The 13536-nt window shown below is 42.9% G+C and overlaps 1 protein-coding gene across 1 annotated transcript in view; it reads right to left on the reverse strand.

Annotated features, from left to right (window-relative positions):
- The window catches only part of CUBN (cubilin), a 306910-nt gene that overhangs the window by 277882 nt on the left and 15492 nt on the right, over positions 1–13536 (reverse strand). The window contains exons 7-10 of the mRNA XM_075552448.1: positions 11118–11244; positions 9781–9943; positions 6725–6856; positions 4154–4249 (exon numbers count right to left, since the gene is read on the reverse strand). Of these exons, the coding sequence (XP_075408563.1) occupies positions 4154–4249; positions 6725–6856; positions 9781–9943; positions 11118–11244 (518 nt within the window). The remainder of the gene's footprint in view (positions 1–4153; positions 4250–6724; positions 6857–9780; positions 9944–11117; positions 11245–13536) is intronic.

Raw genomic sequence — 13536 nt, forward strand, 5'->3', positions numbered from 1 at the left:
TTTCAACAAATATATGTTCTTCCTACTGCTGTAAAGTATCGAAATAACGCATAAAAACCCGCATGGTAACTAACTGAAGTGCTTTCCTGTCAGCAAAAATGTGGAAGATGAACAGAGGAAACCTCGTTGAACCCATTATGAAATGTAGCAGATATGAAATGGAATTGGACGACACTACAGTGTTCTTCACATCTTCAATTTCTTTTGCTAGCTTTTATTTGCTAGATTATAATATTTATTTGCTAGATTCCAATAGTAAAATAAAGCATGGAGAGATTAATAATAAAACAGGTATATTTTTAAAAATAAAATATTACCTAGAGATATGTTCTTTAAGTTAATTCTTTAAAGACATGTTTATGTAAACAAGAAAAGAGAGAGAGGGATACGTGACAACTAATGTTGGTGCAATTTCACCCAGAATTTTTGAAAGTCTCCTGGGGGAAGCTTACAGTTTAGAACAAAGGAGACCAAATTATTAGTACAAAAAGCACTACTTTATGTCATCCATCAGGTAGATTGCCTTTGCAATAAACTCAAAAAGCTGAACTCACTGCCATCAAATCAATGCTAACTCATCGTGGGCTTCTGAGATTGTAACTGTTTACCAGAGTAGAAAACCCCGTCTTTCTCCCGCAGATCCGCTGGTGGTTTCATACTGCCCACCATACGGATCTCAGCCCGACACTGCACCACTGTATCTGACAGTGTTAGAAGCTGTGCAAGCATTTTCCACATGTGGATTCATTTCATCCCTTCAAGAGCCCTTGTGAAATAGGTGCTCTTATCATCTGTATTTTACACATAAAGAAACCAAAACAGACAGATGTCAATATCTTGACCAATGATACATAGCTAGAAAATGATTGAGCCAAAAAACAATGAATTAACAAATAAAATAACAATAGAGGCAAGAGAGAAAGCCAACCAGTTTGTCTCCAGAATCCACTGTTGTGAATCCTGACAGTCAAATAGTCACAAGTATATGCACGCTCACACCTTTATATACGTATGCACACACATACATACTCCTTTATATATTCATATCTGAGTAAGTCAAAATCATCCTATAAAATCATAGAAAATATTAATAGACAAAAATAGCCAAAAGAAGCAATTGAAGGCCATGTTTCCATCAGTGTGATCCTTTCTTCGCCCTGGTGGCGCTGTGGCATAAGGATTGGGATGCTAACCACAAGGTTGGCAGGTCCCATCAGCCATTCCATGGGAGTAAGGTGAGGCGATGCTCTTCCATCAAGATGTAAAGTCTCAGAAACTCTCTATAGTGCCACTAAGAGTAAGACTCAGCTCAAAGTGGTGGTGGAACCTTTCCTTGGGGGTTCTAGGGAATTCTTCAACTTACACTACTTCAAAGTGGCAGTCTTGGCATCCCCAGGGCTCAAATCCTGTTACTTTACAAAGTTCTTTGTATTTGGGAAAGAAAAAGAAGTCTACAGGGGGCAAGATCAGGATGCAGAGCACCTGGGGTAAGGTTTCCAAACAAAATTCGTGGAGGACAGCCCTGGCTACCCATGGAGACTGAGAAATTACACTGTTGTGATGAAAAAGGAATTGCTCTTCACAGATTTCTTGGACTTTTCCTTAACCAATGTAGTTTTCAATCTCCTGAACACTTCTTCTTTATGAGTCCTCACAATTATCCTGTGTCGCAGGAGAAAATCTATCAATATGACCCCTTTGGAATTGGAAAGAAAGAATCAGCAGATCCTTCTGAGATGAACTCTCAGCCTTGAATTTCAATGGTTCAGTAGCTCCCACTGGAAAACACTGGTGTAGTGGTTATGCGCTGCTCGGTGGGAGAAAGACAGGGCTTTTACTCCTGTTAACAATTCCAGTGTCTGAAACCAACAGGGGCAGTTCTATCCTGTCCTATAGGGTTGCTAGGAGTTGGCATGGACCCCATGGCAGGGAGTGTGCGTGGTTTTATCTTTTGCTTTTGATTGGATCATGCCATCACCTTGGTTACAATCCATTCCATAAACTGCCTCATTACATTCGATCTTCCTTAAAAGACGAATAGAAAAAAAAAATCAGTTCCTTGAGGTGGCAAATCTTTATTCAATGCTTTGGGCACCCATTGTGCCAACCATTTGCTGAGGGCATGATATGTGTTTAAAATAGATGAACTCTCTGAGACCCCAAATTCCACAGTGATCAGTAGTAATTCGGTAATCTTCTTCCCCCAGTTTCTGAGCGTCAGTCAAAATGTTCTTATTTGTGGAGGTTGACCTTCTTCCCTCCCTTGGCTTACCTTGAAGGTCTTCCTGACCTTCCCGAAACTGCCTGTCCCAGCCAAAACTGTTGCTTGATGTGGGCCACCTTCCCATAAACTTGTTGCAAAATTTCAGTGATTTGGAATGATGTCTGCTTGAGCTTTATTAGAAATTTGCTATTAACTCTGATCTCAAAATCATTTTCCCCCTTGACACAAAAATTATATTTTTAAGGGACCTTTAACAAGACTGAGACTATTAATGAGACCTACTCTATACCCATCTACCAATTGCTGAGAAATATTTAAACACGCTTTGTTTAAAATAAACTCATGCATGTATATACAAGAACCCTGTTAAGGTTACATTTCTTAGCTATGCATGTATATATAGCAAGTTAGTAAAAAAATAAAGGTGGCATTTAAAATAGTGAGGTGTATAATACATTATTCTTTAAATTGAATTGAGTCCATCACTGTGCGTGGAAAAATAAATAAATCTCTAGTTGATGCTATAGATAAAAATCAATCCTAGAAGGATCAAAGCGCTTAAAGAGAGAGAAACATATCATAAAATATAAAATAAAATGTATTTGACTCTTTAAAAAGCATTCAGTTAGGAAGGTCTCCTAAACCTGACACTCAAGAGAGCAGCAATGAAGCAACTGACCTTTTTGCTTACACTCAAAAATGAAACTTCTGAATCAAACTCCCACAAAATTAAAAGAAAACTTTAAACCAGGGAACAAATGTCAAACCCAGGACATCATGGGTTACTGAGTTATGCAATGGCGTTCTCCCATCAGGAGATTCAGCTGAGAAAACTGAGCAAAAGGCATTAGCAAGTGGGCTGTAAGCGCACAAATGGCAAACGGCTGCTAAAAGGAAATGTGTGAAGGACTAACTATTGCTCGGCAGGACTCACAAACGGAGCCCTGGTGGCACAGTGGGTTAAGTGCTGGGCTGCTCATGGAAAGCTCCGCATTTCAAAGCCACTGGCTGCGCTTTGGGAGATGCAACGAGCAATGTAAACATTCTCTCATAAATACATCAACCCTCCTCGTGCATCCTAACAATAAGCATTCGAAGCTTGATGGTAGAGGTAATGTTCTCTTCGGGAGAGAAGTGAGGTTTTCTTCCCCTGTAAGGAGCTGTGATGTAGGGAAACCACCGCGCCAGTTCTACCCTGCCCGGCAGAGCAGCTAGGAACTGGAATTGACTCAGTGGCGGTGAGATCAGTGTGTCCTTTTGGTTTGCTTTAGGAATCAAAGGGTGAAAATGAAGGATAGGAAAACACTTCTGGCCAATAAGCTTGGCCAAGATTTAAAATAATAAAAGTATGCATTATTGTTCCAGCACTAGTTTCGTATAATGTTGTGGCCATCAAAGTTCATCTGACATTTGGGGGTGAAGAGTGAACACTTTTTAAAACCAGGCGGTAAATTCCCCTCCACACCATGTTGCAGGCACTGCCGGTTAACCACTGAAGATCATTATTTTGCGGCTTCAGCAACGGTATCAAATCCACAACAACTTCATATTTTCAGCACAATCCTTGGTTCCCTAGAAGAGACTACATTCCCCAACCTCCCTTGCAGATAGGGGTGAGCATGCCAATTAATTCTGGGCAATAGCATTAACATAGAAGCATCTTTAAAAGGAAGTGGCCTATCCTTCTTCCTGCCAGTCTCCTTCTTGCACCCTGGAATGTAACAATGGGTTCACCCTGTGGAGTCGTTCCTCCTGGTGTAGTTCATTGACTAGCACAGCCTTTTCATGAAAAAAATAAGCTAAACGTATGGCATCAAACACTTTTTGTTTGAAGATCCAAGTAAGAACATTGAAGATAGAGGATTATATCTTTTTGACCGGTATAGAAATACAGGGTCAGAGTAAAACCAGAAGGAGAGATGGCATTACCTAGAACCGAAGAGCAGGAAGCCTGCGGGTGACAGCCTCCGTTGTGGACCGAGCAGATGTCTATGAGGGTGCACACTTTGCCGTTGCCCTGGTACCCTGTTCAGAGCAAGAACAGAGACCATGAGGTTCAAGGTCAACCACATCTGAGAAGAACCCACCTGAGAACCAAAATAACAAACTGGAGATCTCCTTCATCAACACAAGCAATGGAAACATAAATCTCATAAATATACAGACTCTCCTAAGGAATCCCAACAAAAAGCATGACCAACGTGACTGTAGAGATCACTTTCTGGGTTGTTTCCCATAATAAGAAGATAGATAGATGGGTAGATGAAAGAAGTGCTGACGCTCAGGAACTTAACACTTTTAATGACAGTGACTGATACTCTTCGAGCTCAATTGCTGAGGAAGTCCAAAGTACTGTTGGGGCGGGTTATGAAGGCGCACCGGCCTTCGGTTTATGCCTTAGAACTCTCTGAACTTCTTGGATAGCAACTCCAGCTGGACTCCAGAACGGCATGAGGGACTTCATTAGGGAAGGGCAGGGAAACAAGCTTGTGGCGAATGCCCACGGGCAGGCTTTTATTATTAAAGCTTTTGATGGAAAACGGCTCAAGTGGTAATTATTTGGGAATAATGAAGCGATGGTGACGGAAAAGATGACCAATTTTGTATTTTCAAAGTAGGAGATTTCAAAACTTCCAAAAAAGTTATTACTGTCTCCCATTAATATTGAAAGCTTTGAAACATTTCATACTTAGATTCAATAATAAAAATTAAAAAAACACTGCTATTCAGTCCATAGCAAAGCATAGCAACCCTATAAGACAGGGTGGAGCTGCTCCTGTGGGTTTACTAGACTGTAACTCTTCCCCCTATCCCAACACTTTTATTTGCACAGAATTTACATATCATACAATTCAATAGTTCAGTCATTCAATCATATCAAGGAGAATTGTACAATCATTACATCAATTTTAGAACATCCCCACCCCTCCTGGTTAAATCACCTTTAAAATGAGTTATGTAATCACAATCTGTTCTAGTGCCCCCTCCCACCTTGATTATTTATTCCCGAAATCCTCTTTCCATCCTATCACATACACCCCCACACACACCCCTGTATCCGCGGTATCCCCTTGTATCCATTATTATTATTATGCATTCACTCCTTCTGTGCTGCACAGCTGGGAAACCCAGCAGAAAACAATGAAACATAAAATTGTATTAAGGTGGTAAGGATAAAATTATAATAGTATAAAGACAAAATGACAAATGACGGCAGAAGAAGGAAATGACTCTCATCAACATTCAAAAAGCCGGCGATGAAATTTCCTTCATGGAACCAGTAAAAGATACTTGTACCTAGATCCAATTCAGTTCATGTCTATAAGGTGGTCTACTGGCCTAGCATCAAGTTCAATCCAGCATAATCAAAATTACAATGGTCTCTGCCTGATAGTGAGGCTGTTCGAGTCTCTTGCCTGTGGCTAGACAGATGTCAGCCACTCAGTCTGACTAGATACTCTGCAGCTGGGTTTGGGGTTCCTGCCGTCCCCCATAGCTCTCTGCAAATTGGGCGTTCACAATTTTTGGTCTGATGTTTTTCTCTTCACCATATTCAAATTGTGTAATTGTCGTCTTTGGATCACACAAGCTGGTGTGCTTTGTCCATGTGGACTTAGTTGAAACTCCTCACTTATATAGCTGCTTGTTTGAATTCAAGCCTTTCAGACCCCAGACATTATTCCAGTTGATGGCCAGACACCATCTGCTTTCTTCACCACCCTTTTCTTCAGTAATCATTTCATGAAGGCCAATGTTGAGCAGGGCCGTGATGTAAGAACTGTTTTTAAGTTGGAGTTAAACCCCTTCGTGGATCTATGCTTTCTTTCTTTTTTTTAATTTGCTGTAACTTGGAAGTTAATACATATGTCATATCATTCCACAATTCAATCATGGCACACATAATTGTACAAATGCTTCCAAAATCAGTCTCCAAACATACTTTTCCTTCCTGGACTTCTTGACATCATCTCCTTCTTATCTCCCCCACCCCTACAGATCCCACTTTCCCCCAAACCCTCGTTAAAGTTTCTTTCCCTACAGGCTCAACATCCCTGGGTTTCATTTACTGAAAAACCAAGAAACAAATAACCCAGCTTCAGGAGAGTGAGCCCCAATAGCGATGCAGCTCTGGGATACACCCTCATATACAGAAGCATAAGCAGAATATAACAGAATGGTCATCAGGGTTGGTGAATAATACATATCTTAATACCGCACATTGATGTAGCAAGACCTTGTTTGTCTGCCATAGGACAAGCAAGCCTCATTTCTCTCCAAGGAATGGCTGGGAATTTTGAACTGACCTTGTGGTTAGCAGCCCAATGTCTAACCCACTCCACCACCAGGACTCACGAATGTATCTTGAATCAATAGATTAAGAAAAACTTTCTGCATGGTTTAATGTTTTCTTGAACAAGGGTTCTATTTGAAATAGACCACAAGACCCTGTTTCTCAAATGCATGTTTGTCTTGAGAAGCATCAGAGAGGTGGTTCATTACCTGGAGGACATGATTGACAGTGGTAAGATCCAATGGTATTTACACATTCAACATGTGGAACCTCAGAACAGCCTCCGTTATTGATTTCACACTCATCGATATCTTGGCAGTGATTTCCATTTCCTTGCCAACCTGGAAAAATAAGATCTAAAAGTTAACTTTGTGGGTAAGTGAAAACAAACAAACACAGATAGGCCAACAGTCAAAAATATTTTTAAAGGCAGCTCAACCCGAGAGACTACAGATTTAAAAGTAACAAGCAATACTCAACAGATTAGCATTAAAGAAAAACTTAGAATCCAGTTCTTGATGGGAAACTGAGGTACTCTCATAACTTCTTAGACATTAAATTTTAATCGCCTACTTGGGAAGAGAGCCAGAAGTAGGCATTAAAGAAAATAAGTATATATTCTGACAAACCAACCCACTCTTTGAAACGTATGCAATGGTGGTGAACTATAAGTATACAAAAATATAGGTAAATGGCTACCTTTTGCAGCACTGTTTAATAATGGTGAGGACGTTCTCAATGGTCAATTGTATATGAATATACTTTATACTTCATCGACATCACTGAATTTTAAAATCTATTTTTATTTTTTTCTTAAATAATTTTATAAGGGGGCTTGTACAATTCTGATCGCAATCCATACATCCATTGTGTCAAGCGCATATGTACATTTGTTGCCATCATCATTCTCAAAACATTTGCTTTCTACTTGAGCCCTTAGTATCAGCTCCTCATTTCCCCCCTCCCTCCCCACTCCCTCATGAACCCTTGACAATTTATACATTATTTTTTGTCATATCTTATGCTGTCCAACGTCTCCCTTCACCCACTTTTCTGCAGTCCATCCCCCAGAGAGGAGGTTATATGTAGATCCTTATAATCAGTTCCCTTAAAATCTATTTTTAATAACACGCACCCACATATGCTCCGAGACTGATACATACTGAGAGGACTTGCCTATGTATTTTAGCTGAAAATACCAAATTTTTAAAAATCCTTCAAAATATGATCCCCCTTAAAAGAATTGTACATGTCCACGTTTGTATGAGCAAAGGACAGGGTCACGGGGAGGCCAGACTGCGAGCAGGGTTCTCATTAGGTCGCGACTAATGGTGATGGAAGACAAGTATCCTTTGACCTTGACATTCCTGCTTCATGCACTCCTTAGAATGAGTTTATATACCACTCATAATGCAAACGGTTGAAACAATGATAAGAATGTTTAAACCTTGTTAAAGCTGATTAAAAAATCCATAGCCTTTCATCTTCATAGTGTAGGTATGTAGAGAAGGGAAGCAACAAGTACACCGATAGAGGGGAAGTGGGAGGAACATGGCCAAATAGGAATGGTGGTCCTCAAGTGACCTGTTCTTTTCTGCTTTGTGCTTAACAGTGTTGTGGTTTCTTTGTGTTTATTTTATTTAAATTTTTTTATTTTTTTTATTTTTTTGTTTCTTTGTGTTTAAAAGCTGCATCGATTACTTTGATGTGTAGGAAAAATACAGTGATTCACAGAAGTCTTTTATATCTTTTTCCTCCCCTAATGAAAAAAAGAATTTCAGACGCATTGCCCATGGGGAGTGCTGGTGGTTTCAACGCGCTGACTTCGTGAATGGCAACCTGACTGCAAGCACAGTGCCACTGGGGCTAGGAAGGGGAAAGGGTGATCTAAACTTTCCCTTTCTGGTTTTACCATATCTAAACTTACAGACATGCAGAAAACCACCAGGCCAATGGACTCCCTACCTGCAGCAATGGGTGTGTGGCTTGGCTTTGGCAAGACTGAATGATGGAGTATTCAGTAGCTTTGCTTGGACTTCAGAGGCAGGCAGCTTTGAGTTTGAATCCCAGCTATTTATAAACTATGTGTCCTTGGGCAAGTTATACAACCTCTGGAAGCCTCCAGTTATTTTATTTAAAATAGGAATTTTAATAAATCCTACCATTAGTTACCATTTCAAGAATTACAATCACTTAGTATAACTAAAATCACTTAGCACAACACCTTAATGATATTTTCCTATGAGTGGAGATGTGGTCGATTACCGAATACGGCCCTTCTAGCCATATTTTCATTTTCCATAATCCATTTTGTGAGATGTAGATTCTGGCCTGTGTGCCACAAGAGCTCCTTAGGCAGGCTTTGTACACTCTTGGAAGGTATGGTTTGTCTTCCCACTGCTGGTGCTGTTGGGTAAGTTAACCAAAAGGTTGGAGGTTCAAACCCACCAGCTTCTCTGTGGGAGAAAGATGAGGCTATCTGCTCCGTAGGGATTCACAAAGCCTCAGAAACCCTATCCAGGAGTGCTAAGAGTCAGAATCAGCTTCCTGGCAGTGGGGCTGGCACCTACTGTAGTGCTTTGCTCACAGTATGTGTTTTACAAATGTATGCAGAAGGGGAACGTCTGAACGCAAGCGCAGGCCAGCTCTGAGTCCAGACTCCATGGCTTTCCTGGAAGGTGGGTCTCTGTAGGGCTGGGAGGGAGCTGTGTGCCAATATTTACAGGCTGGTCAGACTACTCTGATACTCAGTCCCAGGGGACAGCTCCTGGAGTGGACCAGAAACATTCCCGGTCCCACGGTTTTCCCCAGTTTCCCATATTTGTTCGTATGAAAAGTGAGACTAGAGGACATGCCTTCTGACTGCAGCGTCATCCTTTGATGGACAAGATAATGAATGTCTGACTGTCCCAGCTCAATGGCCACCCCTGCCCCGAAGATCAACTCGAACAGTCAAACTTGACTTTGATCACATCTCCCCACTTGAGTTATTATATTGCCACAGCAATAAAATGATAATTGAATCCTGGCTACTCATTAGCTATCCCGGGCCTCTTCTTTCATCTCCCAAAGCCTCCAGGCTTATGTACATGAAAGCAGACATGAAATTGGGTTTGAACACCTTCTAAGAATGGGCTTATCAACCATTGGTGGTAGAAAGAAACTGGGTCTGGCGCCTTGCCCTGCCTGGCACACAGAGGCGGAGGGCTTAGCCCAGAGCACTTGACAGCAGTGGAGCTGGCGGGGCGTGAATGAACCCACGTACCTGACGGACAGGCCCCGCAATAGAAAGAGCCTGGCGTGTTGAAGCACTGCACAAGTGGGGAACAAGGCGCGGGCTGCAGGCTGCACTCGTCGACGTCCTGCGTGCAGGCGGGGCTGCTCGGCGGAGACATCCATCCAGCATGGCAGAGGCAGCGGTACTTGGGCTGGCAGGGGGGCAGCAGGGTGAATAATAACAATCAGGAAAACTAGCTGAGATGCAGAAACACACTAAAAGGCCTTTGAAAAAAATCTCCCGAAGACCCAAAATGTTTATCTTCTAGCGCTCAGTTTCCATAAGCCCAATGGAGCGGCATCTCGTTTTCTTCCCATATGATTTAAGCTTTACAGCAGACCACGAAAAAAGGGGCAGCATCTTTATTTCAGACGAAGAGAAACCTATCATTTGCCCCGACGATGCCAGGGGTAAGTCAATATAATTAAAGTCAATCAGCTCCACGGGCTGTGTTTTTAGAGAAGAAAACACCCACGTAGGCACGGACCTTGGAAAAATCCATTGTTTGTTTCTCTTTTTCTCTTTCCTTCGTTTTTTTTTTTAATCTTTCCTCTCCGTATCCCACTCCACCCACCCCACCCCATTCCATAATGGGATGATTTTCCATCACATGGGTAGGGAAAAAAATTCAAAATAAAGAGCAGCTCTTATGCCAGGACAAGCATGCAGGGGCGGGGCTGCCTGAAGTATCAGGGGTCCATGGCGAGTCCCTCAAAGCATGGGGGAGAGTGTGTGGGTTTATACTGTCTAAAGCAGGGGTTTGGGAGCAGGAAAAACAAACAAACAGACTCCTTAAAATTGCATCATAAGACCAGGTCTCCTGCATGTTTCTATCTGGCAGGGCCAAGGGACTGCGTGTCCCACCGACACATTCGTGAATAAAAATGAAGTGGTGGGATCATGCAATCAAATCTTAATGTCTGGGTCTACTTTGCAGCTTGCTGACACACCACCCTTTGTGGCCACTCTCCTCTGTGGCCCACTCAAGGACAGGCAGTGGCTTCTTCCCCTTGTGCTGCGGCTGACACCCATTTGGAGTTATGACAAACCACACTCAAGAGAGTCCCTTTCCGTGGGGCCCATCTGTTGGTATCATGCTCTGCCTAGGACTCTGTAATTTGATGATGCTTCCAACCTCTGAGGGCAAATGATGATAGGATGTATCAGGAGTCTGATAGTAAAAATCCATCATAATAGAACTTCACAAGACCTCAATACTGTTTTGTGGCAGTAACTGTAATGGAACCCCAAAATAAGTTTGGGGACTCCCTGTCCAAAAGTCAGGGACTATGTGATCCGTCACCACAAATTGGGAATGGACCTACCTGCCCAGCGTGCTCTCGGATCGAGTCCTCACAGATGCCACGGCCGCAGAGCACCTGGGAGCCCTGTGCACAGTCGTCGTATCTGGACGCGCACTGCGGTCCGTAGGTATCCGGGGAGCAGCTACACCTGTCGGTTACAGGAGAAGCGGCTGTCAGGATTCATGCTGGTGCTTAGCGCGGATGCGCCACATCACTCGAAAGGCAAATCGGCGATGTGACAGAGCCAGCAAGGGAGAGGCGCAGTCTCAGAAGAAAACCACTCTGCTGTGGTGGAGGACATGCGTTATCTTTTCAGACCCCGCCATAAAACTGAGATCGTGCAGGTTCTGTTCCAGACCACCGGTGTACAGCTAGACCGCATTACAACGGTTCGCACAGTTCAGTGGGGTTTCCTGGTGCCTGTGAAAGCTATGTGTACAGTGCATACTACACTGCAGTCTACCACGTGTGCAAAAGCCTTACGAAAGCATGCCAAATATTGTGACAAGTCCCAAATGTAACATACAAAACACCAAGTGAGCAGATGCTGTTAGAAAAATGGCCCCCATAGCAGCATTACTCAGGAGCTCTAGTGGCATAGCGATTATGCATTGGGCTGCTAACCTCAAGGTTAGCAGTTCAGAAACACCTGCCAGCTCTGTGGGAGAAAGATGGGGCTTTCTACTCCTGTGAAGAATTCGTCTCACAAACCTGTAAGGTCTCTCTCTCTGGGACTAGATTCCAGCCTCGGTCCTTGGCTCGGTGCGAGAAAGATTTCACGCCGAAGCCGGGCTTGTGATCCAAGTGAATTTAATGAGAGTTAAAAGAAGCTTCAGGTTTTACGCGGCACCCATAGGATTCCTCTGACCATGCCACCTGGCAGAGACTGCCCCAGGTCACGCAAGGATCTCTCACCTCCCAAGAAAGACCCTCTCCCTTCCCGTCCCTGCCTTTTCAAGGGTTCCCAGGGGAGGCGTGGTGAACGACCCCAGGTTGATCCCATTGGCTGAATTGCAGTCACCTGGCCCAGGTGGGCTGCTCCAGGTGTAACACCCCTCCGGACCCACCAGAGGGAAAATCCAGCTTTGTCCTTTGCTGGCTCTCCTGGGCATGCGTAAATGGACTTCCCAATTACCTAGGCTAAGCTACCTAACAAACCCACAGGGGTTATAAGGTCGGTATGGGGCAACATCGACTTGATGACAATGAACTTGAGTTTTGAGGGTTGTTTTTTTTTATAGACTTACTTGCTCGATCCAGGGTTGCCATAAACCCTCCCATTTGCAAAAAGCTAAAATGCTAACGAATGAAGCATGCCTATACTACTTTTGAAGAGTACCCATTTACTATTCAAGCAAGAGTAAGGCTATAAATTCTTCTGCTATCGAGTCATCAATCCGTACTTTAAAAGGTCGGAAATCTATGAACAGATGTCTTAAGCGAATCTTTACATTTTTAGTAGATAAAGGTCTGTTTATTAACATTTAGGAGTATTTTCCAGTCAAATCTGATGGGGCTCCATGCCCTGGGCCCAAAGTCTATTTTCTGTATTTCCCGGGCACTTCATTGCTTTGCTCCCTTGCTGCTGTGTTGCACACCCTTAGAATTTAGCCCGGGTGAAGAGAATCTTTTAAAGTGATGGAACTAGGTCAAGCAGGTAAAGAAAGATCAGCGAGGGCATTCATTGTTCACCTAACTGGATTCCTGAGTAAGCCCAGGTGACTTTGACTTAACTACAAAATCCCCATATGTACCATAGAATCATATACACAACCCTGCACACGCATGCATTAAACTGTGATGTCAGAAAAATGGTCTTTTGTATGGTCCACCCACTGTACAGCTTAATCGATAACTGTGTAAAATATGTTTGCTAATAAATCAAATCGTCGAGCCTTCCCATTGAGACAATGTAATATTAATGCCAATATATGTTAAACTTAAAAAGAGAAATTCAGTTGCTGGCTCCTTTAGCTGTTTTGCTTCTTCTCTTTCTCGTTTCACACTCTCATTCACATTCCACTCTATTTTCCATTTTCCCTTCTCCCTCTGTCCACAAGGAATATAATTGGGGAGAATGTAATTGGGCTCTTGCCGGCAACAAAATTTTAGAGCCGTCCATGTGCACAGTGGAGCATTTGACCCTGGATGACTTCACTGGGCCCAGTCCTTCTCAAAGGTTGCACTCCCTGCCACTGAGTGAATTCCTAAAGGTAGGTAAACTGTGGAAATGAGCACTCTCTTCACATTGATGTGTAAAGGCAGTTCCCTGCAGGAAGGACCAGAAAAAACTGTGCATATCTTATCACACTGTTTAAAAAGGACTTAGATGGAAGAAGAGATTGCAGTTCAAGGACGCTCATGGTAAAATACTAACTCATAGCTACCCTAAAGGACAAGGTAGACCTGCCCCTCCATGATTCTTTATGGGAGTAGAATG

The sequence above is a fragment of the Tenrec ecaudatus genome, chromosome 6 (assembly GCF_050624435.1).
Source record: "Tenrec ecaudatus isolate mTenEca1 chromosome 6, mTenEca1.hap1, whole genome shotgun sequence".
Lineage (NCBI taxonomy): Eukaryota > Metazoa > Chordata > Mammalia > Afrosoricida > Tenrecidae > Tenrec > Tenrec ecaudatus.